At 42.8% G+C, this 24,367-nt stretch overlaps 1 protein-coding gene across 2 annotated transcripts; it reads left to right on the top strand.

Annotated features, from left to right (window-relative positions):
• The first annotated feature begins 1,391 nt into the window (after window positions 1-1,391).
• On the top strand, window positions 1,392-24,326 carry LOC109905106 (nuclear factor NF-kappa-B p105 subunit). Of its 2 annotated transcripts, none has more exons than XM_020502283.2 (24): window positions 1,392-1,709; window positions 2,304-2,344; window positions 2,631-2,706; window positions 4,030-4,076; window positions 4,229-4,327; window positions 10,380-10,528; window positions 12,278-12,441; window positions 13,976-14,134; window positions 14,979-15,083; window positions 16,201-16,292; window positions 16,392-16,530; window positions 16,692-16,820; window positions 17,020-17,118; window positions 17,214-17,381; window positions 17,531-17,672; window positions 17,875-17,989; window positions 18,218-18,419; window positions 18,493-18,662; window positions 18,879-18,981; window positions 19,126-19,262; window positions 19,498-19,567; window positions 19,698-19,864; window positions 22,641-22,779; window positions 22,900-24,326. In XM_020502283.2, exons 2-24 carry the CDS (start codon window positions 2,309-2,311, stop codon window positions 22,977-22,979), a joined length of 2,787 nt encoding a protein of 928 aa, XP_020357872.1. In that variant the 5' UTR covers window positions 1,392-1,709; window positions 2,304-2,308; the 3' UTR covers window positions 22,980-24,326. The 2 variants fall into 2 exon arrangements, with proteins under 2 accessions (XP_020357872.1, XP_020357873.1); XM_020502284.2 differs by having other exon boundaries at window positions 1,400-1,709; window positions 2,284-2,344.
• Window positions 24,327-24,367: the final 41 nt, after the last annotated feature.

Here is a 24,367-nt window from a genome sequence, read left to right as displayed (position 1 = left end):
TCTTGCCCATTCACCCCGCACACATACACAAAAATCCTTCTTTAACCTGTCTCCTGCTCTTCATCTACACTGAGTGAAGTGGATTTAACACGTGACATCAATAAGGGATCATAGTTTTCACCTGGATTCACCTGGTCAGTCTATGTCATGGAAATGTTTTGTATACTCAGTATATTAAAGTGAACTTTTGAGGGTATGTAACTCAAGTTTTCCACAGACAAAATGTCTGGTAAACATATTTTGAGATGTGAGCCACTAGTAGATAATTAAACCAGTGTGATGACTGTTGCATACTATACGATGCTCATATTATGCCCTTTTAAAGATGTTTTGTCACATGTGAGACACTAATGGATCAATCATCCATTGTCATCAATATCGCAAAGCATAACATGCTCATATTATGCCAGTTCCAAGATGGGAAAATACTTGTTTTGTCCTATTATCGTGAACTTTGAGGGATTCTAATTCAACTGTAACACGGTAAAAATGTTGTCACGTGTGCTACTAGTTGATCAAGAATCATTTTTGACTGACTTAATTTAAACATTTTTAACGATTTTTTATTCATTTAATGAAATGATATATGTTATAGCTTGAAAACAAATCTAAGCCTGTACAGTGAGTTGGTTCTCTCTTCCAGCGGTCAGGTTGGAGTCTCTTCTGCTCCTCTTCTGTTAATTGGCTTCAATGGTGTACATCCTCCTTTCTTCTCACCTTCTTCAAATTCTCCCCCGACATCACAAAGAAGCAATGGTGCGCCATGTTAATCACACTGTATTACTGATATACTAGTGACACTCGTCACAAAATGTTTACCATCCATATTTACTGTGTTAAAATTGAATTAGAAATTCCAAAAAATGTCACTGTAATATACAGTAAATGTATTTTTCCAATCTTGTAGCTGGCATAGTATGGGCCTTGTATGGTTTATAAAGATACCATTTTGTTGAGGATAGATCAAACACATGTAGTTATTTAACACTTTAAACACAATTCTAAACTCTCTTTAATGAAATACAAAGAAAAACGAAGAAAAACATCAAGCTCAATTAGATTTTGCTGTGAAACTGTGTGTGTGTGTGTGTGTGCTGTGTTTGTATGTCATGACTGTAAACACATCTTGCTTTCACAATTTAACATTTGTTAAACAGCACACACGCTAGGCTACTGCAGCTTCTGCAGCCATACTCTACCCGGAATATCAAAGAAAGTTTTGATAAAGCGAGAAATTTTATAATTCTGATTATGGAAGATTAAATAAAACAAACGGTTTGCTTGGAATGATTTGTAGCTATCGTCTCCATCTGTGCATGAAAGTGCATCCTACTCAGTTTCAGAAAACACGTGATACCCTAAAGTGTTGCGTATTCGCGCATCGAAATTCAGGAGTAAAGTCAAACGCAGATGGCTTAGCTGCGATTTGCGAGTGTCGGCTCACTTGACCGCAGTGAAATTTCTAGTGGGGAAGTCAAGTGTCTGAACAACTGTATAAGTCGATGTCCTTTGTTAGCTAGTACTGACATATTTAGTTGTGTGTAATATGAACAATTTACCATAGATACTGTCCATGTTTGATTAGGTCAAATGAGTTCAGGTCGCAAGCATGGCGCAATAATGTGCAAAACTCGACTCAACTGATTGGATTGGGACTGCCATTGCCTTGGACTTTCATGTTGATGTAGGAATCACATTTGTGACCGAAGGTAAGCATTGGCTACAATGTTTCAATTAAATGAGTAACTAAGTTAGAAAGTATATTGATAGTTAGCTTAGCTACCGTTAGCTGGTATAACTTTGCTACCAAGTCAGTTAGGTAGCTAGCCTTGTCCACTTCCTCTTTATTAGCCAGTTAGCATGTATGCTAGCCAACTAAAATAGTATAATCGACTAGCATGTTTGCTAGCCACAATCAAACAATGAAGTAGTTAGCTAGTTAGCTAAGTAAAGCCAATAAAGCCAGTTTGCTCTTCTTTATTTAGTCATTATGGGGCTATTGGAAAATGTACTTAAATTAGCTAAAGCAACACCCTCTCTTATCTTGACACTTGTTTTAGTTAGCTATTAAACTTGAACTGGCTAGTTAGCTAAGTGGTTTATGCACAGAGCATTACCAGTAGCAAATCCAAATGTAACGAGAACTGTTTAATCAGGCCACATTTGAGATTGGGTCAGATGCAGGAAATCAATTATATCTTTAATTCCGGTAAGTAATTTGATATAACTGTATGTAATATCCATATGTGCACTATTGCTTATAAAGCCATTACTTTTCTCAAGGTCTTTGTCTTCTCTCTCAGACACAATGGCAGAAGAGGAGCCTTACCTACCTCACCAACCGGTAAGCTAGGTTTTTCATGTCCACGCAATGTCGACACTGAATCTCTGTATTTGTCATATATGCATTGTAGGCTTTATCTTTTGTCACTGATTTCTTCTTAAAACTCAATTTCCCTATAAACATATAGCACATCAGAACAACAGCCCATATTAAAGGAGAGGTTAACACGGTGGCTAAAGATATCTCTTCATCTGACATAGGTTTGCCAGTGTCTCTTAAATAGATATTAGTCATACATTTCTACATTTGTCATTGAAATTAGATTCTCTCTTGTCTTTTCTTGTAGTACAACTTTGACATAGATCCACTATGGGATCCCCTGAATTTCCCTCCCATGTCACACTCCAACTCACTCCGGACAGGTAAGAAGTCATGACCCCCTTTATAAACCCATTATGAGCTATATTGATTACCTGCACCCATCTGTCCCCTTCAGATATGCCCCATGTTTAGGCCTTTATACCCAAATAGAGACGAAATGGGCCTAACTAAAAATGTCATTTAATGAAAGCCTAAAATTGGAGAGTACATTCACTGTAGAGAGTAAGCTCTTCCTTGCCACCTCTGTTCTTTTATGGAAAAAGTTGTTTTTCTGAACTCAGTTTCATGATGTCATGATATTGCAGAGTTGTACATGTAGACATAAAGTGTACTTCTCCTTCTCTGTGCTTTCACTTCTCCTTTGGTCTCAAGAGGGCTGATTTAAAACCAAGGTTTAAGTGAGACTAGTAGTGGATGTTTATGCAAGAGTGGTTGTGGGAATGGGCAAATAAGGTTCAAGGTACTGCTGCTGTCTGCCTTTTTGAACTGCCCAGACATATGAAGCTGCGAAAGACCATCAACTGTGAACAGCAAGATCCCTACAGTTGTTTTTGTGTTCAAAGCGACATTGAGATTGTTGTTTGTAATGAAAAGAGCTATATAAAATACATCTATTTTATTACTACTTTCTTTGGGGATACCCATCTCTGTACCCAGAACTGGCATATTCAAGAGCAGTCTAGATGAATGGACATACCCGATAAGCTACTTCATTAATCTTACAAGTATGGATCAAGACATCTTGTGACAGTGCAATGCTCCATTGTTAGAGCTGAAGGAAAATGTCACATTTGACTGTCTGGATGAAGGTTGTCTGTTCTATAGAGATCTGAAGCCGAACATCATTTGGCAGATGAGGTTCTTGATTGAGGTTATGTCAGTGGGAGGATGTGGCTTAGGCAGCGGGCCCTACATTAGGCAGGAAGGGGAAGAGGCTCGCTCAGCTAAGTTGTTTGAGAAGGAAGATGTTCTGAGACAGAGCAGAAGATGTTTTGTTGACACGGACGATAGCCCTGGCCCCCATTCCTAAAAGGTTCACACCCTTTGTCAGTGTTGCTTCTTATCTGACTTGAAATACATCCTCTACCACAGCACCTGGGGAAAAGTAATATGCTTGTTTAGTAGAGGGAAGGTCCTGGAGAGCTAGGCTACTGGCTGTGCAGGATTTTGTTCCAGCGCCACTCTAACACCTGATTCCGCTAGTCAATGTCCTCACTGCCAGCTCATTAGTTCCCAAAATCGTCTGTGTTAGAGCAGGGCTGGAACAAAAGCCTGTATGCACACCCAGTACAGAAGCTCTCCAGGAGGAGGGTTGGCCAGTCCTGCTGTAAAACTAACGTAAACCATTGTTTATTTGTTCTTAGTTACAGCAGATGGGCCCTACCTCCAAATCATTGAACAGCCTAAACAGGTAACCCTTTTCGTCATTGTGCTCCTTCTTTCAGTTACACCACAGGCTACGTAAAACAAGCTAGACTCCAAAATCGAATTTAATCACATTTCAAAGTGGTATTGAAAAGTGTTCAGTTGAGTGTCATTAAAGGTATTCTATGTCTATTCTAGCGGGGCTTCAGGTTTCGTTATGGCTGTGAGGGACCTTCTCACGGCGGGCTACCAGGGGCCTCTAGTGAGAAGAACAGAAAGTCCTATCCCAATATCAAGGTAAGATCCACCAACATGACCTTCCTTATGTCATAATTTCCTTCCTTTCTTCCTTCATGCTTTCCATCCTTTCTTCTTCCCTTCTTTCCTTAGTTATTTCCCTTCTCCCCACCTTTACTTTCTTCGTTCTGTTCTCTTATTGCCTGCTGTCTGTCCTTCACTCCTTCCTTCCATCCTTTATTATCATGTTTTTTACCCCTTTTTCTCCCAAATTTCATGGTATCCAATTGGTAGTTAGTCTTGTTCCATCGCTGCAACTCCCTTACAGACTCAGGCGAGGCGAAGGTCGAGAGCTGTGCGTCCTCCGAAACACAACCAGTCACACTGCTTCTTGACACAATGCTTGCTTAGCCCGGAAGCCAGCCGCACCAACGTGTCGGAGGAAGCACTGGCGACCGTGTCAGCGTGCAATGCGCCCGGCCCGCCACAGGAGTTTCTAGACAACCCAACCGGCCAATTGCGCGCTGCCTCATGGGCTCCCGGTCACGGCTGGATGCGACACAGCCAGGGATCATACCAGGAACTGTAGTAACGTAGCTAGCACTGCGATGTAGTTCCTGCGCCACTCGAGAGGCCCCTTCCTTTGATCCTCCAACTGAACAAGCAGAAGTAGGAATTCTGCTTGCGATTCCTAGGAATTTATGTGTTTGAGATTTAATATTTTTTTTCATGCATAAACGGAAAAAGTTATGATCAGTTCCGCTTGTATTTCAAACTAACATTTACAGGCCCACCCTGACAGAAATCCATTCATGGCATGCAAATATATCCAGTCTCACTCACACACCACAAATATTAATTTATCTTAGACAATTTGAACTATGTTCAGAATAAACTCTGGGAAATCCCCTCTTGTGCTTTAAAAAAAATTGATTTGAACCTTTGTGACAGTAACACTCAAACTCCTAACTGAGCCTGTCACTCAGCCAGTCAGCCAGCCAGTCAAGACCTTACGATTCAGTAATTTAGTCATTAAGTCGTTATGAATGAACTAGCTGCACAGGCTACGAGCCAATAACCCTGAGAGCACATTTTAGAAAATTAGGTGTTTGAAAACAGGTATATAAATCTGACCTGCCATTTACTTTGTTTCAAGCCTTTTGGGATTTTCCTCCTGTGTCATAGGGGTAATTACTAGGAACTGTTGAGTGGCGTCTCCGACAGGAAACAGTATTTTCAGCTCGCCCCCACGATCTCAGACAGACTCAGACATGAAACGACTGCCTCAGAGAGAAGAAAGTATTCTCTCAAACCTGTTCTAGAGGCACATGTAGCCCACTGCCTATGTTGTGCATCTGTACAAAGAAGACACACAGTGCATTGATATATGAGTTCTGTTTCTGTGCCACATACATGCTCCCCTGTGTATTTATTTGGACGGTGAAGCTAAAGCTTTTAATATGGCTCTATACTCTAGCCTTTGGGATTGAGATCAAATGTTTCATATGCGGCGACAGTACAGAATGTCTGAGTTCTCCACAAGTCAGTGCTTGCATCCATCCCTGGAGGGGCAATTTAAATTGAATCTGATCTGCAAGACAAGGACAACAAAATAGCATTCTCACTGCATCCTCACTTTTCACCTTGTAAGATAACCCAAATAGGTAACCAAAAGAGGAGTTATATTCATGTCCGTATATTCTAGAAAGCCGGATATGTATATGCTGTGGCTATAGACTGGGTTGAGGAAAAATACATTTGAGCGCAAGAGCAGGCTAGAGATTGTTTTCTAGGTAGACAACTTCAAAATGTGTTTTCAGTCTCACCCTCTGGCTACTGCACCTAACGACACAGGCTGTTTTTAGGAACTGGGTTGGTTTTGTATGTAGGCCAATTTTGTCTCGGAGAACCAGAAAGAGGCGAAGTGAAGGCTTAGTTCAGTGGCATTCGTCTACAGCAGGGTTTCCCAAACTCCTTTTTGTTTTTCTCCCTAGCACTACACCGTTGTTTCAAATAACCAACTCCTCATCAAACTTTCATTATTTGAATCATCTCTGTAGTTGCTAAGACAAACACCAAAATGTGCACCTGGGGGGTTGGGGGGAGGGGGCCCAGGACTGAGTTTGGAAACCCTGGTCTACAGTGTGGTATTAATTTTGACCAGGAAGCATGTGTAAGATTTCAAAGTGGTTAGATGGCATACCTTTACCTCCCCCTGTGTCCATTACATATGTTGATATCCATAAGCTCATAGCATACATAAGTCACTCCCAGAGTTAATCATTTATTTGATGCGTCATTGTTGCTGTATTGAATTAATGTTATCAGCCTTTGACAGATCAAGAATGTTGTTTACATTCTATTGTTAGATCTAGACTATCTATGTCGGCTTCCTTTTAGTCAGAACAGAACTCTGAGACGTTGGTCTGTGTGTCATAGAAAGTGATTCAACTGCATGAAATGCATATCTGATCACTGAAGAGAAATGCACATTCTCTTTTCTGTGAAGAATTGGCGACGGGTATGCCGAGGGGTTCCCCGTGACGGGTAAGCCGAGGGGTTCCCCGTGACGGGTAAGCCGAGGGGTTCCCCGTGACGGGTAAGCCGGGGGGTTCCCCGTGACGGGTAAGCCGGGGGGTTCCCCGTGACGGGTAAGCCGGGGGGTTCCCCGTGACGGGTAAGCCGGGGGGTTCCCCGTGACGGGTAAGCCGGGGGGTTCCCCGTGACGGGTAAGCCGGGGGGTTCCCCGTGACGGGTAAGCCGGGGGGTTCCCCGTGACGGGTAAGCCGGGGGGTTCCCCGTGACGGGTAAGCCGGTAAGCCGAGGGGTTCCCCGTGACGGGTAATGAGAGTACATTTTAGATTTTTCTAAATTGTATTTCCTTACACAAAAAACCACACTACCATGCTATGTAAGCAGGAGAGCGCGTAGCAGTCTGGCTATAACCCAAATAGGTAACCAAGGGAGGAGGTGTATTCTAGTCCTTATATTCTAGAAAACCTTATATGTACTCTACCTTTCAAAAGTTTGGGGGTGACTTAGAAATGTCCTCTAATGATCAATTAGCCTTTTAAACACTGGTCTCAACGTTAACAGTAAGGAGGCGACTCCGGGATGCTGGCCTTCTAGGCAGAGTTGCAAAGAAAAAGCTATATCTCAGACTGGCCAATAAAAAGATTAAGATGGGCAAAAAAAACACAGACACTGGACAGATGAACTAAGCCTAGAAGGCCAGCATCCCAGAGTTGCCTCTTCACTGTTGACGTTGAGACTGGTGTTTTACGGGTACTATTTAATGAAGCTGCCAGTTGACGACTTGTGAGGCGTCTGTTTCTCAAACTAGACACTCTAATGTACTTGTCCTCTTGCTCAGTTGTGCACTGGGGCCTCCCACTCCTCTTTCTTTTCTGATTAGAGCTAGTTTGCGCTGTTCTGTGAAGGAAGTAGGACACAGCGTTGTACGAGATCTTCAGTTTCTTGGCAATTTCTTGCATGGAATAGCCTTTAATTTCTCAGAACAAGAATAAACTGAGGAGTTTCAGAAGGAAGTCCATAACCACAAATGGTTATGCTCCAGATACTCAACTAGTCTGAAGAAGGCCAGTTTTATTGATTCTTTAATCAGAACGACAGTTTTCAGCTGTGCTAACATAATTGCAAAAGGGTTTTCTAATGATCAATTAGCCTTTTAAAATGATACATTCGGATTAGCTAACAACATGCCATTGGAAAACAGGATTGATGGTTGCTGATAATGGGCCTATGTAGATATTCCATAAAAAATCTGCCGTTTCGAGCTACAATAGTCATTTACAACATTAACAATGTCTACACTGTATTTCTGATCAATTTGATGTTATTTTAATGGACAAAAAAATGTGTTTTTCTTTAAAAAACAAGGACATTTCTAAGTGACCAAAAACTTTTGAACAGTAGTATATGCTGTGGTTAAGGACAAGGTTGAGGAAAGAGACATTTGAGTTCAAGTGCAGGCTAGAGACTTTTCTAGGTAGGCCTAGGCAAATTCTAAATGTGTTCTTCAGGCTCACCCGCTGGCTACTGCGTCTAACAACACGTGCTGTTTCTAGGAACTGGGTTGGTTTTGTATGTAGGCTAATTTTGTCTCGGGGAACCAGAAAGAGGCGAAGTGAAGGCCAAGTTCAGTGGCATTCGTCTACAGCAGGGTTCTCCCAACAGGTAGAGCTACCAGTAGCTCGCAGCCCACCTACGAGTAGCTCGCAAATCAATTCTGAAATACATGCATTTTTTTCCACATGTTCCATCGCAAAATGTCAAACAAAGCTCACGCTATCATTGGCTACTATTCAATCAAAGCCACATTGACATTATCCCACCCCTGGTTAGCCACGGTTGGTTTAAAAAGCCGAATTTAACACAATATCTGCCAATTCATTTCAGCAATATTGCCCCCCTCTGTCTGTTTGGTTGCGCGTTTGTCTACCAATCTGTATGTAGCCAGTTAGCGACGATAATGATAACCGTCTTGTGGGTAGACAGACTTTCCCCAAAAACATTCTCAATTAAATGTTCGTCCAGGATTATTTCTATCAATTGGGTGCGGTTTGTTTTGCTAACTCTGTCATGACATGTGCTTTAGCAGTAACTGAAAAAACTCACAAACCACGAAAATAAAATCTTAAAACTGAATTTGGGAAAATACAAAATAGATTTTTATGGGACCTTTTGTGCCAAGTAATGCTTATTAACCAATTTGCTGAGGGGTTTTCCGTGTGGAGGCATTTCGGATTGGATGTAGAGGTCGACCGATTAATCGGAATGGCCGATTAATTAAGGCCGATTAATTAAGGCCGATTTCAAGTTTTCATAACAATCAGAAATCTGTATTTTTGTGCGCCGATTTAAAAATATATATTTTTATTTTTTATACCTTTTTATTTAACTAGGCAAGTCAGTTAAGAACACATTCTTAGTTTCAATAACGGCCTAGGAACGGTGGGTTAACTGCCTCGTTCAGGGGCAGAACGACAGATTTTCACCTTGTCAGCTCGGGGGAGCCAATCTTGCAACCTTACAGTTAACTAGTCCAACGCAATAACGACCTGCCTCTCTCTCGTTGCACTCCACAAGGAGGCTGCCTGTTACGCGAATGCAGTTACCCAAGGTATGTTGCTAGCTAGCTTTAAACTTATCTTATAAAAAACAATCAATCATAATCACTAGTTAACTACACATGGTTGATGATATTAATAGATATTATCTAGTGTGTCTTGCGTTGCATATAATCTGACTGAGCATACGAGTATCTAAGTATCTGACTGAGCGGTGGTAGGCAGATGCAGGCGCGTGAACATTCATTCAAACAGCACATTCGTGCGTTTTGCCAGCAGCTCTTCGTTGTGCCTCAAGCATTGCGCTGTTTATGACTTCAAGTCTATCCACTCCCGAGATGAGGCTGGTGTAACCGAAGTGAAATGGCTAGCTAGTTAGCGCGTTAATAGCGTTTCAAACGTCACTCGCTCTGAGCCTTCTAGTAGTTGTTCCCCTTGCTCTGCATGGGTAACGCTGCTTCGATGGCGGCTGTTGTCGTTGTGTTGCTGGTTCGAGCCCAGGGAGGAGCGAGGAGAGGGACAGAAGCTATACTGTTACACTGGCAATACTAAAGTGCCAATAAGACATCCAATAGTCAAAGGTTAATGAAATACAAATGGTATAGAAGGAAAATAGTCCTATAATTACAATAATAATGACAACCTAAAACTTCTTACCTGGGAATATTGAAGACTCATGTTAAAAGGAACTGAAAACACGAGCTTTCACTGTTGTTTAATAAAAAATAACTCTGGTCACTTATTTAAAAAGTGTGCGAAGACAGGTTCCCAACCTTCCCTAACCCTGAGTGTCAACTTGAGCCATGTGGAACACTGTTTTCATCCATCCTTTCCTTCATGTTTTCATTTGGTCGATTCATCACTCAGATATTGTTTACCATTTGGACTGGCATATTCAACTGTTTTTTTTTTCTTCAATGCTTGTTGTATGTATGAATGAATGAATGAGTCACTATCAGTCTGGCTCCCGGGGCTGTAGTTCTAATATCTGGTCTAAAAAGTGTTTGTCTCCCTCTTTGCAGATCTGTAACTATCAGGGGATGGCACGTGTGGTGGTACAGCTGGTGACCAACTCTAAAGATGCCCACCTCCATGCCCACAGTCTGGTGGGCAAGCAGTGTGACAAGGGCATCTGCATCGCAGACCTACAGCCAAAAGACTCCAGCATCAGGTGTTTGTTTCCACCATTCTCTCTCTAGCTGACACACACACCAGCTAGCTTACTGGTGCATTCAACAGGTTTTAATATGCTTACTTATTGACAACATTGCAGACATGTCAGGACTTTTTATAAGATGATTATAGGCCCTTCCTTTGAGATGTAGTGATGATATTTCTGACTTAGGGTTTCCCCATCTAACCTGAACGTACGTCGTTGTGGTGTTATATCTTGCATGTTCACGTAGCCCTTCCCATTAACAGCCTGTATCACCCTGTATATAGGTTGAAATTGGAGGTCGACCGATTAATCGGAATGGCCGATTAATTAGGGCCGATTTCAAGTTTTCATAACAATCGGAAATCTGTATTTTTGGACACCGATTTTGCAGATTTTTTAAAGTGCCTATAAGAACATCCAATAGTCAAAGGTTAATGAAATACAAATGGTATAGAGGGAAATAGTCCTATAATTACAATAATAATGACAACCTAAAACTTCTTACCTGGGAATATTGAAGACTCATGTTAAAAGGAACCACCAGCTTTCATATGTTCTCATGTTCTGAGCAAGGAACTTAAACATTAGCTTTCTTACATAGCACATATTGCACTTTTACTTTCTTCTCCAACACTTTGTTAAAAAATCGGCCGATTAATCGGGTTCGGCTTTTTAGGTCCTCAAATAATCGGTATCAGTATCGGCGTTCAAAAATCATAATCGGTCGACCTCTAGTTGAAATTGCAGATTTTGGCATTGGTAAGCGCCTAAATTAGAATGCAGTGGCTGTACAGTAACATGCTATACATGATGTCAGAGCTTTTGACTGACAGCCGTTATAAACTTGAACACCGCGCGTGACAAGAAGATGCCCCCGTCCCTCCCGCAAATTGGGCAACTTTTGCACATTTGTTGTCTGACTGAGGGAAATGCTTTAAATCAAGAAAAGTCATGCCATTTACAGTATCAAGGTTTATAATGATGTTTCATCCACATTTAGAAAGATGACATGCGTTATAGCCTGGGTTGTCCTGAAGAGAACGAGCCTATGTTTGTCTTGTCCTTTCTATGCGCACCAAAGTTGCAATGTTCTTGAAATGCCTTTTGAAAGCCTAACACTGTAAGATCCTATTTTATAATTTAGCTAGCCATGTTGGCAATATAATACGCTTTCAAATGATGGCCACCTGACCCAAATTGTGATTTTTATAATGGAATGTTTTTGGATTGCGTAAACAACAACAGTAAATTTGTGATGGTGGGGACACGACTGTGTTCCAAATAAAAAAACTACAAGTGTGCTCGCTTCAGTTCCTCAATGGCAAAGCTAGGAGAGCAAAAAAAGAAGGGAAAAAAGCACCTTATAGTTGAAGGCTCTTTCCTTGAGTCATAAAAGTGCTTTGAAATTACTTGGGAACTGTGCACAGTTTAGAGACACCAGTTACACCTCTCACTCAAATCCTTGTAATCATTGACAAATGCTGTGAAAAGTACAGTAAATGTAAAATGCACATTGAATCCAAACATTACACTGTTGATTTTGTCTTGTCAGGTGAACTGTTGTGTCCTCACCTTTAGTCTAATATTTTCCCCATAATCTCCAAATTGTTCTCTTTCAATTGCTTCCATGGTCATGAATATGCTTTTTCATAGTTCTTCTATTAGAAACATTTCAATTTGGTGGTATCCATGTAGGCCTATTTCCACAAGCGTACAGGGTTAAAAACATACCACATATAAATCAATATCTCCATGTGACAGTTTCCCCAACTTGGGCATCCTCCACGTGACCAAGAAGAACGTGAGTAAGACGCTGGAGGACCGTATGTCTGAGGCCTACAGGATGGGCTACAACTGCGGTATCGTCATCCATCCCGAGATGGACGCCTTCCAGGGAGAGTTCCGCATCCCCCGAGAGCTCACTGGTCAGTCACCTTTAAGACGATGGACTGAATGACAATATTTCTGCAGAGCACAAAGAATATTTTTTGTTTTGCATACAGTGCTTTTAGAAACTATTCACACCCCCTGACTTTTTACACATTTAGTTGTGTGACAGCCTGAATATAAAATTCATTAAATTGTGATTTTTGTGTCACTGATCCACACCCTATAATGTCATTGGAATTGTAATTTTAGAAATGTTTACAAATTAATTCAAAATGAAAAGCTGTAATGTCTTGAGTTAAAAGTATATAACCTCTTTGTTATGGCAATCCTAAAATAGTTGCTTAACAAATCACATAATAAGTTGCATGGACTCTGTGTGCAATAAAAAAAAATGTGACTACCCCATCTCTCTACCCCACACATATCATTATCTGTAAGGTCCCTCAGTCGAGTAGTGAATTTCAAGCACAGATTCAACCACAAAGACCAGGGAAGTTATCACAAAGATGGGCATTGGTTAAAAATATAAAAAATAAAAAAGCTGACACTGAATATCCCTTTGCGCATGGTGAAGCTGTTAATTAGGCTTTGGATGGTGTATCAATACATCTAGTCAATACAAAGATACAGGCTCCCTTCCTAACTCAGTTGCTGGAGAGCAAGGAAACCGTTCAGGGATTTCACTGAGGCCAATGGTGACTTTAAAACAGTTACAGGCGAAAACTGAGGATGGATCACCAACATTGTAGTTACTCCAAAATACTAACCTAAATGACAGTGAAAAGAAGTAAGCCTATACAGAATAAAACAAATATTCCAAAACATGCATCCTGTTTGCAACAAGGCACCAAAGTAATACTGTAAAAAATGTGGCAAAGGAATTCAACTTTTTGTCCTGAATACAAAGTGTTATATTTTGGGCAAATCCAACACAACACATCAATGAATACCACTCTTCATATTTCCAAACATGGTGGTGGCTGCATAATGTTATGGGTATGCTTGTCGTCGGCAAGGACTGGGGAGTTTTTCACTAACCTAAAACACAAAGCCAAATCTACAGTTACTTACCAAGATGACATTGAATGTTCCTGAGTGGCCAAGTTACATTTTTGACTTATCTGCTTGAAATCTATGGCAATACCTGAAGATGTCTGTCTAACAATGATCAACAAATAACTTGACAGAGCTTGAAGAATTTTAAAAAGAATAATGGGCAAATGTTGCACAATCCAGGTGTGGAAAGCTTTTCGAGACTTACCCAAAAAGACTCTCTGCTGTAATCACTTCCAAAGGTGTTTCTAACCTGTATTGACCCAGTGGTGTGAATACTTATCTAATCAAAATATCTTAGTGTCTTATTTTTTATTTGTTTAAAAAATAAATAAATCCTTCCACTTTGACATTACAGAGTATTTTGTGTACATTGTTGGCATCCATTTCAACCCTACTTTGTAACAAAAAAAAATGTAGAAAAAGTCAAGGGGTGTGAATACTTACTGAAGGAACTGTATGTGAACTTATGCGTTGCCTGCTTCATTCAACCTTTGTGAGTGTGTGTGTTTTCAGATCACCAGAGAAATCTGATCAGCAGCGCAGCGTCCTACCAGGCTAAAGAGATGGACCTGAGCGTGGTGCGCCTCATGTTCACAGCCTTCCTCCCAGACAGTGACGGGGGCTTCTCCCGTAGACTGGACCCCGTCATATCAGACCCCATCTTCGACAGCAGTAAGTCACTAACAGCCACAGCCACTCTGCCGTTTGTGCTGCGCTTTCCATTGCACTCTGACCCCAACAGAACAATATCTAGCTAGATAACTAGCTAGCCATGACCCAATAAGAAGTCTCTGTTGTCCACCGTTGTTTATTCTTTACATTACCAGTGAAGGGTGGTCTATTACCCTTCTCTAAGTCCATCTTATGACAAAGGTCCCTCACCTCACCATAGAAACACACCATATCAGGCTACATGCAACCCAGTAGCTATAAGACCAAGTGCCTCAGCTTAATGAAACTCTGGAAGGGACTATTGTTTGAACAAATGAATAGAACCGCTCTCGTGCCTTTATGCATTGTATCACTGAATTCACGTTTTTATTCAGAGTTATACAGATGTATTGAAATGAAACCATATCTGTGTGCCCTGGTTTCATTTGCGTAGCTCTGTGCGTTTATCTTCCTCTACATCACATTTGTCACTCGGCTTCCTCTCCAAGGCTGAAACTAGGCATCCACTTTTCATTTCATGATGCCAGCCCTTTACTGCGTGAAAACATCCACACAGTTTGTTTATGTCACGTCCTTTCTTCTTCACATTTGGGGTGTCTGGGGTTTCTTAAAATTAGAAAAGATTTTGAAGAGAAACAAACAAAATGGTGGTTTGAAATTTGATAACAAAGGGCAATTTCAAGGATTTGCATGGCATCCAATAGGGATGATGCACCACAAAGAATACCTTTTTTTTTGTTACATATTAGCTGTCAATAAATATAAATGTAATTCTGCTTGCACTAAACAGAAGATCTGAGTTGACCCTTTTGACCATCTCTCTATTCCCTTGTCCTGTCTGCAGAAGCTCCAAATGCATCTAACCTGAAGATAGTGCGGATGGACCGAACAGCTGGCTGTGTGACGGGAGGAGAGGAGGTCTACCTGCTCTGTGACAAGGTTCAGAAAGGTACACTAGTTCCTTTTTCACACTCCACAGCTGAGTCAACCTTGAGCTGAGCTGTACTGCGCTGGCATGGTTACGCATCCACCATAGTTGCTGGAAAGAAAAATATCCGAGCCGGTACCATTTGGGTCAGCACGATAGTGTGAAACCGGTGTAAGATGCAGGCGCCATGGTTGTATCATCTATTCTCCCAAGTGTGATTTATCAAGACAACTTTATCATGAAGATCTAACTGTCAACGTGTTGTCTGAAGCGTTATCTAGCTGGCTCTTAAAATCAACCCGGTACATGTCTCTGTGACATCATCATTTATCACACTGTACTACTCATGAAGTCCTCCGGCCTGCTTTTCCAACCTCAGGGAATTCCCCATCTGTTATGCAAATGTGGTAAGAGGAAGAGAGTTGTAGTGGCCTATTGTCCTTCTCGCTATGTTTTCCTTTTTAAAAATCTGCATTGGTCGGTTGGCAGAATATCAACAACCCTGGAATGAAAGATCCTCTCTTGGGACAGAAGTTCAAGTCTCTGTTGGGCTCTGCTGTTTGACTTCCAAACAAAGAGCCTCATCTCCAGTCTCCAGTAATTCTACCTCACTGAGTATCATGCTTATCAGACTCAATCAGTGATCTCCTATTCCTGTCCTACAGGCTTTTCTTCCAGCCCAGCACTAACACACTTGATTCAAACAATCCATACTGAAGACCACGATTTTCAATGATTCTTTGAAATAGGTGTATTAGTGTTGGGTTGGAACAGATGCCTGCGCACACAGTGTCTTTCCTAAGACCGGAGTTTCCTTGTCGAGGAAGTGTACAGTGCAGTCAAAACATTTCTCTGAGATATTCAAATACTCCTGTCTGGAGATGTGGAGCACCATTTCCTGGTTTCCTTGGAAAGATGTTGACATTTCCTTTTTGTTCCATGACCGATGACACATGAAAGATACCTTGCAACACTTGAAGGCTTTATGCACATACTTGTTGGTTTGGATAATGAAGAAGTGTTTTTTTTTTTAGTGAACTTGTATTATCCTCCAATATCTTGCACATTGCCAGTTTATTACTTTACTCCTAGTTTGAAGGTGGAGTTGTGACAGTGTATCTTCCCTCTGTCGCGACAGATGACATCCAGGTGCGCTTCTATGAGGATGACGAGACAGGGCTGACATGGGAGGCCTTTGGGGACTTCTCCCCCACCGATGTCCACCGACAGGTCAGTGACACAGAAGTTGCCGATGAAGTCCATTTCCTCCCCTGTAACAGTACTATAACCTAACCATTAGTAAAATCTCCACCCTCTTCCCCTCCACAGTTTGCCATTGTTTTCAAGACCCCCAAATACAGAGACCTGAACCTCCAGAAACCCACCTCGGTGTTTGTGCAGCTGAAGCGTAAATCGGACAATGAGACGAGCGAGCCCAAGCCCTTCACATACCATCCGCAGATCATAGGTGAGCCGGTCTGAAACAACCCCAGACCACTTTCTGGAGACCCCTTGTGCAAGCTGGCCTCCATTCCAACCCACTGTAGTTTGTGCCATTCTTCAAATTGAACATAACCCATTATTCTGTCAAGTCAATCCGCTCGTCTTGCCCCTGGTCTTCATCCTCAGATAAGGAAGAAGTGCAGAGGAAGAGACAGAAGACCCTGCCTAACTTCCAGGACTACAGTGGCCACGGTGGAGCAGGGGGCCTGTACCGGGGACCAGGGGGGGGGGGTCCCGCTACAGGGGGAGGAGGAGGTACAACAAACATGTTTCTTATGTCATTAATTTTTACAAAAATGAATAAATGTAATGAAATGTGATTTAAGGTGAACGAGACAAGCCATGTCAACTTCAAATGGGTAATGTCTCATAAAAGTCCTAAACACAAGATGAAGTACCATTTCAAAAGCTTTGTCTATTTAGGCTAAAATAACAACTTTTGATTCTATTTTAGGTTTCTTCCAGGGCTATTCCACCTACAATAATTATGGCACCAGCTACAACTCTGGCTTTTCCCCTGGCATGAGTGGTGGCGGGGCAGGAATTAAACATGGTGAGTGTGCCTGTCTGTTTTCCAGGGTTTAGAGATCAATTCTGTTTCAGTTCAGGATAGGAATGAAGCTCAACCCATGTTCCCTCTCAACACAGCTCCACAAGGCAGAGCGGAGGACAGTGGTGATGACAGTGACATGGATGATGACCCGGCCTCAGGGACAGTGGTGGGGGTCCGAGCCAAGTCAGAGGATGCCTCGGCTGGGGAGACGAGTGAGGAGAGCGGGGCCGGTGTGGAGCTAGGACCAGGGGACAGGACTGGAGGTGAGGTCAACCGAGACATTTGTAAAGTGATTAGCCAGAGTGAGTCAGTGCCTCAGGGTGCAGACCACTGCAGGGTGTGTGACCGTGTGTGTTGGAAGCCAGGGTGTTGTGTATCCAGTCAATGACAGTGTTTTTATATTTGTGTACAGAGTGTGTGCTGGTGGCCAGGCTGGTGGATGTTGCTGAGAGGCAGGCTGAAGCCCTCTTCCAGTACGCCGTCACTGGTGACGTCAGCTACCTGCTGGCTCCACAGCGCCAGCTCATGACTGCTCAGGACGAGAACGGTGACACGTACGTCCCCTCTCCCATCACTTCAGACCTAATTTTAATGGAAATATAACCGTCCCTGCATTTTTCAAACTTTTCTATCTGCATTAATTTTCCTCCATTTTGTGTCCATCTGCATTGATGCCAATAGGATATTTAGCCCTGAAATGTGGCATAATTTATCCAGTAGCACATGCCAATCTGTGCCTGTCCTCTGTTTCTCCAGTGGTCTCCATCTGGGGGTGATCCACAGCCAGACAGACGCAGTCAGGAGTCTAGCCCAGGTCCTCTCTGCCCTGCCTGGAGAGGAGGTCCTTAACATGAGAAACAACCTCTACCAGGTAACAAACACACACGGACAAGAATTTGTTCTTAACTGACTTGCCTAGTTAAATAAATAATCATATTCTGTGGTGATCTGAGGTAGTATAATCAGAGCCCCGTATTTATCCCTCTATACCAGACTCCTCAAAATCAAATCAAATCCAATTTTATTTGTCACATACACATGTGACAAATAAAATTTGATTTGATTTGATTCGAACCCCGTATTTATCCCTCTATACCAGACTCCTTTGCACATAGCGGTGATAACACAGCAGAAGGCGGCAGCTGAGGCCCTCTTATTGGCTGGGGCTGATGTCACACTGTGTGATCGCCACGGAAACACAGCTCTTCACCTGGCCGCCCAGCAGAAGGAGGGAGGTATGGTGGGATTTCTACTGAGACACAGAGAGATAGTGGAACTAGTGGACCTCCCCAACACAGCAGGTACAACACACACACACACACACAGTACATTGTGAAGAGTCCACTGGAGTATGACATTGATTTTATCCTCCAGGACTGTGCTCCCTCCACCTGGCTGTGCTTGCCAACAGCCTGTGTTCCCTCAGGGACCTCCTGGTGAACGGGGGCAGTGTGGAGGTCCAGGAGAGGAGCTGTGGCCGCACGGCGCTCCATCTGGCCACTGAGCTGGACAACGTCTCCCTGGCAGGCTGCCTGCTACTGGAGGTATATTTTGTAGAAGCCTTGCTTACATCCATACCTACCACCCTGCATCTTTCTGCTGGCATCTTGAGACTAAGCAGAGTTTGGGCTGGTCAATACCTGGATGGGAGACCTAGAGTATGTTTAGTTTAGTCAAACTAACACAACCCAAGTAGCCCTTTCCTTGTGATGGTCGTGGGCGTAAGATGTGTGTGTTGACAGTGTTCTCTTTCTCCCTAGGGGAATGCTGATGTGGACTGCTGCACCTACAACGGTTCCAGCCCTCTCCATACAGCCACAGGGCGGGGCTCTGTCAAGCTGACCGCTCTCCTCATGGCTGCAGGTGGGACTACGTTTCTTTTAACTGTCCCCTTTGTGCAAATGTCTCAATTTGATGACCGTCTTGATGTTTGCTCTGTAACTTCCCCTTTTTATAATATAGTCCTAGCTCAAAGACAAAGGGCTTTATCAATCTTTTCATGTCTAGGTGCCGATCCTCACAAAGAAAACTTTGAGCCCCTGTTCTTCAGAGAGCATGACTGCTGTGTGGATGAGGAAGAGGAGGAGGAGGACGAAGGCTACATCCCAGGGACAACTCCTCTCAACATGGCTGCCACTCCTGAGGTGGGTTCTGTGTGTTTGTCATTAACCTCAATGTTCTTCTATGGTCACATGTGACTCAGCTGACTAATATTGCTACAGTCCTTTCTCACATTTACTTTTTTTTACTATGAAAGTAATTTTATGACTGTTTGAAACTACTGGTGTGTGAATTCAAGAGTTGAAAGCATTTTTCAGAATTGACCTTTGATCAACTGGAACGTTCGCTAAATATTCTCTCTCTTCCTTGTGCTTCTAGGTGTTGGAAATCTTGAATGGAAAAGAGTACAAGCCCGAGACCAACGCCTTCGTCTTCGTCCCCCCTCAAGGTTGGCTCACGCACTTCAGTTTAAACAAGCCCCTTCATTGTAATCTCTACAGCTTAAGCCATGGGGTTCTCCTGCTGTCTCATCTTGGTTCTTGTCCATTGTGGAGTACAACGATGTCATATTTCTGTAGGTGACATGCAGAGCCTGGGCTCAGACACAAAGCGGGCACTATGCCAGGCTCTGGAGTGCCCGGAGGATGGCTGGGAGATGCTGGCACACATACTGGGCCTGGGCATCCTCAACAGTGCCTTCAGACTCAGCTCCTCCCCCGCAAGCACGCTGCTGGACAGCTACGAGGTACACACCCACTATCCCAACCTAAAGCAAAGACATGAGGGGGAAATATAGGGCTTGTGAGTCACACAGCCATTGTAAGATTGAAATTTCACTTTCATAGTCTGTCCTCTTTCTTGGTCAGATTTCTCCCACCTTAAATTAAAATCAGAACAGAAAGTGAATGAATATGTTCTCATGGAAACTTGGGGACTTTTTTTTCAACACTTTGATTGAATTTTGACTCAATTGCTGAATGATGACGTGCGTCAGGGCCCCCACCGAGCCAGGGGACTAGGTGATCTCGCTCTCTGGGGCCGACGTGATCTTTAATCCGGTCAACACTTAAGGTCGTGGGGCCGGACATTATTCCAGCAGCTGGCAGGCATATTCACGGTCATGTCCTACCTCTCCTTGACCCCGCCTTTATTCCCCACGTCTCAGGAGACCTCAATTCCATTCCACACTGCCCTCACCCACCTAAATAAAATGAATACCTATGTGGAAATGCTTTTCATACACTACAGTTCAGCATTCAACACCATAGTCCCATCCAAGCTCATCACCAAGATTAGAACCCTGGGACTGAGCACCTTCCTCTGCAGCTGGATCCTGGACTTCCTTTTATTTTGATTTATTTCACCGTTATTTAAGCAGGTAGGCCAGTTGAGAACAAGTTCCCACTTACAACTGCGACCTGGCCAAGATAAAGCAAAGCAGTGCGACAAAAACAATAACACGGAGTTACACACAAACAAACACAGTCAATAACACAATATATGCACAGTGTGTGCAAATGTAGAAGAATAAAGAGGTAAGGCAATAAGATGATGTGCAAGTAGAGATACTGGGGTGCAAAAGAGCAAGAGGGTAAGTAATAATATGGGGATGAGGTAGTTGGGTGTGCTATTTACAGATGGGCTGTGTACAGGTACAGTGATCGGTAAGATGCTTAGTTAGAGAGGGAGATGTAAGACTCCAGCTTCAGTGATTTTTGCAATTCGTTCCAGTCATTGGCAGCAGAGAACTGGAAGGAAAGACAGCCAAAGGAAGTGTTGGCTTTGGGGATGACCAGTGAAATATACCTGCTGGAGCGTGTGCTACGGGTGGGTGTTGCAATGGTGACCAGTGAGCTGAGATAAGACGGGGCTTTACCTAGCAGAGACTTATAGATGACCTGGAGCCAGTGGGTTTGGCCAACGAGAGCGTACAGGTCGCAGTGGTGGGTAGTAAATGGGGCTTTGGTGACAAAACGGATGGCACTGTGATAGACTACATCCAGTTTGCTGAATAGAGTGTTGGAGGCTATTTGTAAATGACATCGTCGAGGATCGGTAGGATAGTCCGTTTTACGAGGGTATGTTTGGCAGCGTGAGTGAAGGATGCTTTGTTGCGAAATAGGAAGCCGATTCTAGATTTAATTTTGAATTGGCGATGCTTAATGTGAGTCTGGAAGGAGAGTTTACAGTCTAACCGGACACCTAGGTATTTGTAATTGTCCACATATTCTAAGTCAGAACCGTCCAGAGTAGTGATGCTAGTCGGGAGGGTGCTGGCAGCAATCGGTTGAAGAGCATGCACTTAGTTTTACTAGCATTTTAAACCACCACCCTTGTGGGTGGTGAGGGTAGGCAACATCACCTCTGCCACGCTGACCCTCAACATGGGGGCTCCACAGGGGTGGTGCTTAGTCCCCTCCTGTACTCCCTGTTCATCCACGACTGGGTGACCACGCACAACTCCAACTCTATCATTGAGTTTGCTGATGACACGACGGTGGTAGGTCTGAACACCGGCGACGATGAGACAACTGATCTCCTCCCTGTAAGCTGTCTGTGGGGCCGGGACAACAACCTCTCCCTCAACGTCAGTAAGACCAAGGAGCTGATCGGGGACTACAGGAAACTGGCTGTGAGCACCCCCCCATCCACATCGACAAGGCTGCAGTTGAGCCGGTCAAGAGCTTCAAGTTCCTCTGTGTCCAAATCTTTGAAAAATCTTTTGTATTTATTTAACCTTTTATTTAATTAGGCAAGTCAGTTAAGAACAAATTCTTACTTACAATGACGGCCTACCCCTAACAACACTGGGCTAATTGTGCGCTGCCTTATGGGACTCTCAATCTCGGCATGTTGTGATACAGCGGACAGCCCAGTACATCACTGGGGCTCAGCTCCCTGCCGTACAGGACCTCGGTATCAGGCATTGTGAAAGGAAGGCCCAGAAAATCGTTAGAATCCAGCCACCCAAGCCATAATGTTCTCTCTGCTTCTGCACGGCAAGCGGTACCAGTGCATGAAGTCTGACACTAACAGGCTTCTGAACAGCTTCTATCCCCAAGCCATAAAACTGCTACATAGTACATGTAGCCACTTTTAACTATCTAAGTTGACCCTTTTATTTAAATGTTTACACACTCACAGGACTCTACACACTCACGCACACTGACACACCAACACACGCACATTATCCATTTTCTCACAATCACATTTATACTGACTCTACACACTCACAATCATAACTTACACTGCTGTTAATCTGTCTGTCATATATTCTGATGCTTAGTCACCTTACCCCTATACATATCTACCTATATGTATATGTATTTCATTGGTGTTGGAACTGGCCCTGTATATACCTTACTTTCTTGCTCTCTATTTCTCGTTTGTTGTACTTTATTTTTTAGTACTACTGATATTGATTACTCCATTGTTGGGATAAGCTCTTGCAAGAAAGGCATTTAACTGTTGTTGTGCACGTGACAACTTGATATGTTACACTTCTATGCCACCGTCTGTAGGTGTCTGGAGGAAAGGTCAAGGACCTTTTGGAGGGACTCAGGACTGTAGGGAACTGCTCTGCTTTGACAGTACTGGAGGGGGCACTGCGTGAAACAGAACAGGCTCCACCAGCCCCCCAAAGCACCACAAAACTCTTAGGTAAGCTCAAAAACAACAGCCATTATACCTTTTGTGATTTCAATTGAATAATCTTGGATAAGAAGTCCCCTGCTCTTAATCCCCCTTATCGCTCTCTCTTTGTGTTGCTGGGCGTCTCAGAACGTGTGTGTGATCTGAAGCTGGACGGATGGGAGGACAGCGGAGTGTGTGACAGTGGGGTGGAGCTCTCCACAGCGTGACCGCCAGATTGGTCCTGCCCATGTCATGAAGCTTCTGCTTCCTAAAAGCAGGCTATAGACAATTTCCCTCTGAAAGGGATGAATCCTACAAGCACACCTCACACATCATGCTAAATATCCTCACTTTTCTATTTGGCCCAGTAACATTTTGAAAGTGGTTTTGTATACGTAAATATAATATGCAGGTTGTTTGGATAATGTTTGCATAATAAGTAATCTATTTGAAATGTGATGTTTGTATAAACATCATGAATGGGTTTTATTCGGGGGAAAAGGTGTTTCCAAGGTAACAGCATGTAGTATAAATCCTTGAAACTAATAATTTATGAAAGATTCATTGACAATTAGAAACAAAATATGATCTGATATTTTCTCCTCCCACTATTTAGTCATAGTTAAACAAGCAGCCAATTCTAATAACAAATGTTTTGTATGGCCCTCCGGACTTTGCAAAGTCCATCTGGCCCCGGGGGAAAATGATTTCCAACACCTGATTTATAGGGCAATGACCCCATACAGAATGTATTTTAACTGTAAACCGCTTTGGATTAATTATATGAAATTAAAATTGCCCCTATACAGCAGTAGTATGCTGCCAAAGGGATAGCTCATTGTTATGAATCTCCCACTCATAAAAAGTGATTCCATACCTGTGGAAATGCTAAACATGGATAAAATGGTTTGTATTGGAACCAAGCAACCATTAACACCTCCCTCCTGCAATTTTTTTGTATCGTGTACAAAGTCAAATTGAATTTCCTATGGAAGTGGTGCTACCAGTCATTTATAAGTATAATGGATTATCCTCCACTATGCATGTCTGTTAGAGCTCAATCCTCATCCTGGACTACAGTACAGAAACCACTTTTGGATATCCTTTAGTTAATTCCTATGTAGACATGCTTTTCTCCATGTATCTGTATTGAGTTGGGGGGTAAACTCAGTTTTGGAAGCCATTTGTTTCTGGTTGTGTGTAATTTGCAGGTCAATTTTTTTTAAATCAAATGTTGAGTTCTGCGTGAAGATTGGAGAACAGCCTTATTTTCTTCCCAATTTTGTAATGAAGTATTCAGCGTCCCCATTGATATTTCATGTTATCAACAGCAGATTGAAAGACATTTGTTTCATACAAGTTTGATGCCATTCCAACATCTTCCTGACAACACTGGCATTTTTAGACATTAAAATGTGTATCTGTCCCAAGCAAAAGTTTGGATTGGCACTGCATCACTGTGTGGGGCTTCAATATTTATACCAGTACCATGTGAAACAGCTTTGTACAGTCAATGTTCGCTTTAATGGGTTTTATTGTGATACTTTTTTAATAAAATTGTTAATGGTGTGCAATTTATGTCCCATATTTTAGTAGCTACATATTGGGTGAGGTT

Source organism: Oncorhynchus kisutch, linkage group LG15, assembly GCF_002021735.2.
Source record: "Oncorhynchus kisutch isolate 150728-3 linkage group LG15, Okis_V2, whole genome shotgun sequence".
Classification (NCBI taxonomy): Eukaryota; Metazoa; Chordata; class Actinopteri; order Salmoniformes; family Salmonidae; genus Oncorhynchus; species Oncorhynchus kisutch.
Note: the sequence above shows the minus strand (reverse complement) of the source record. Positions and strands in the feature narration are given on the sequence as shown.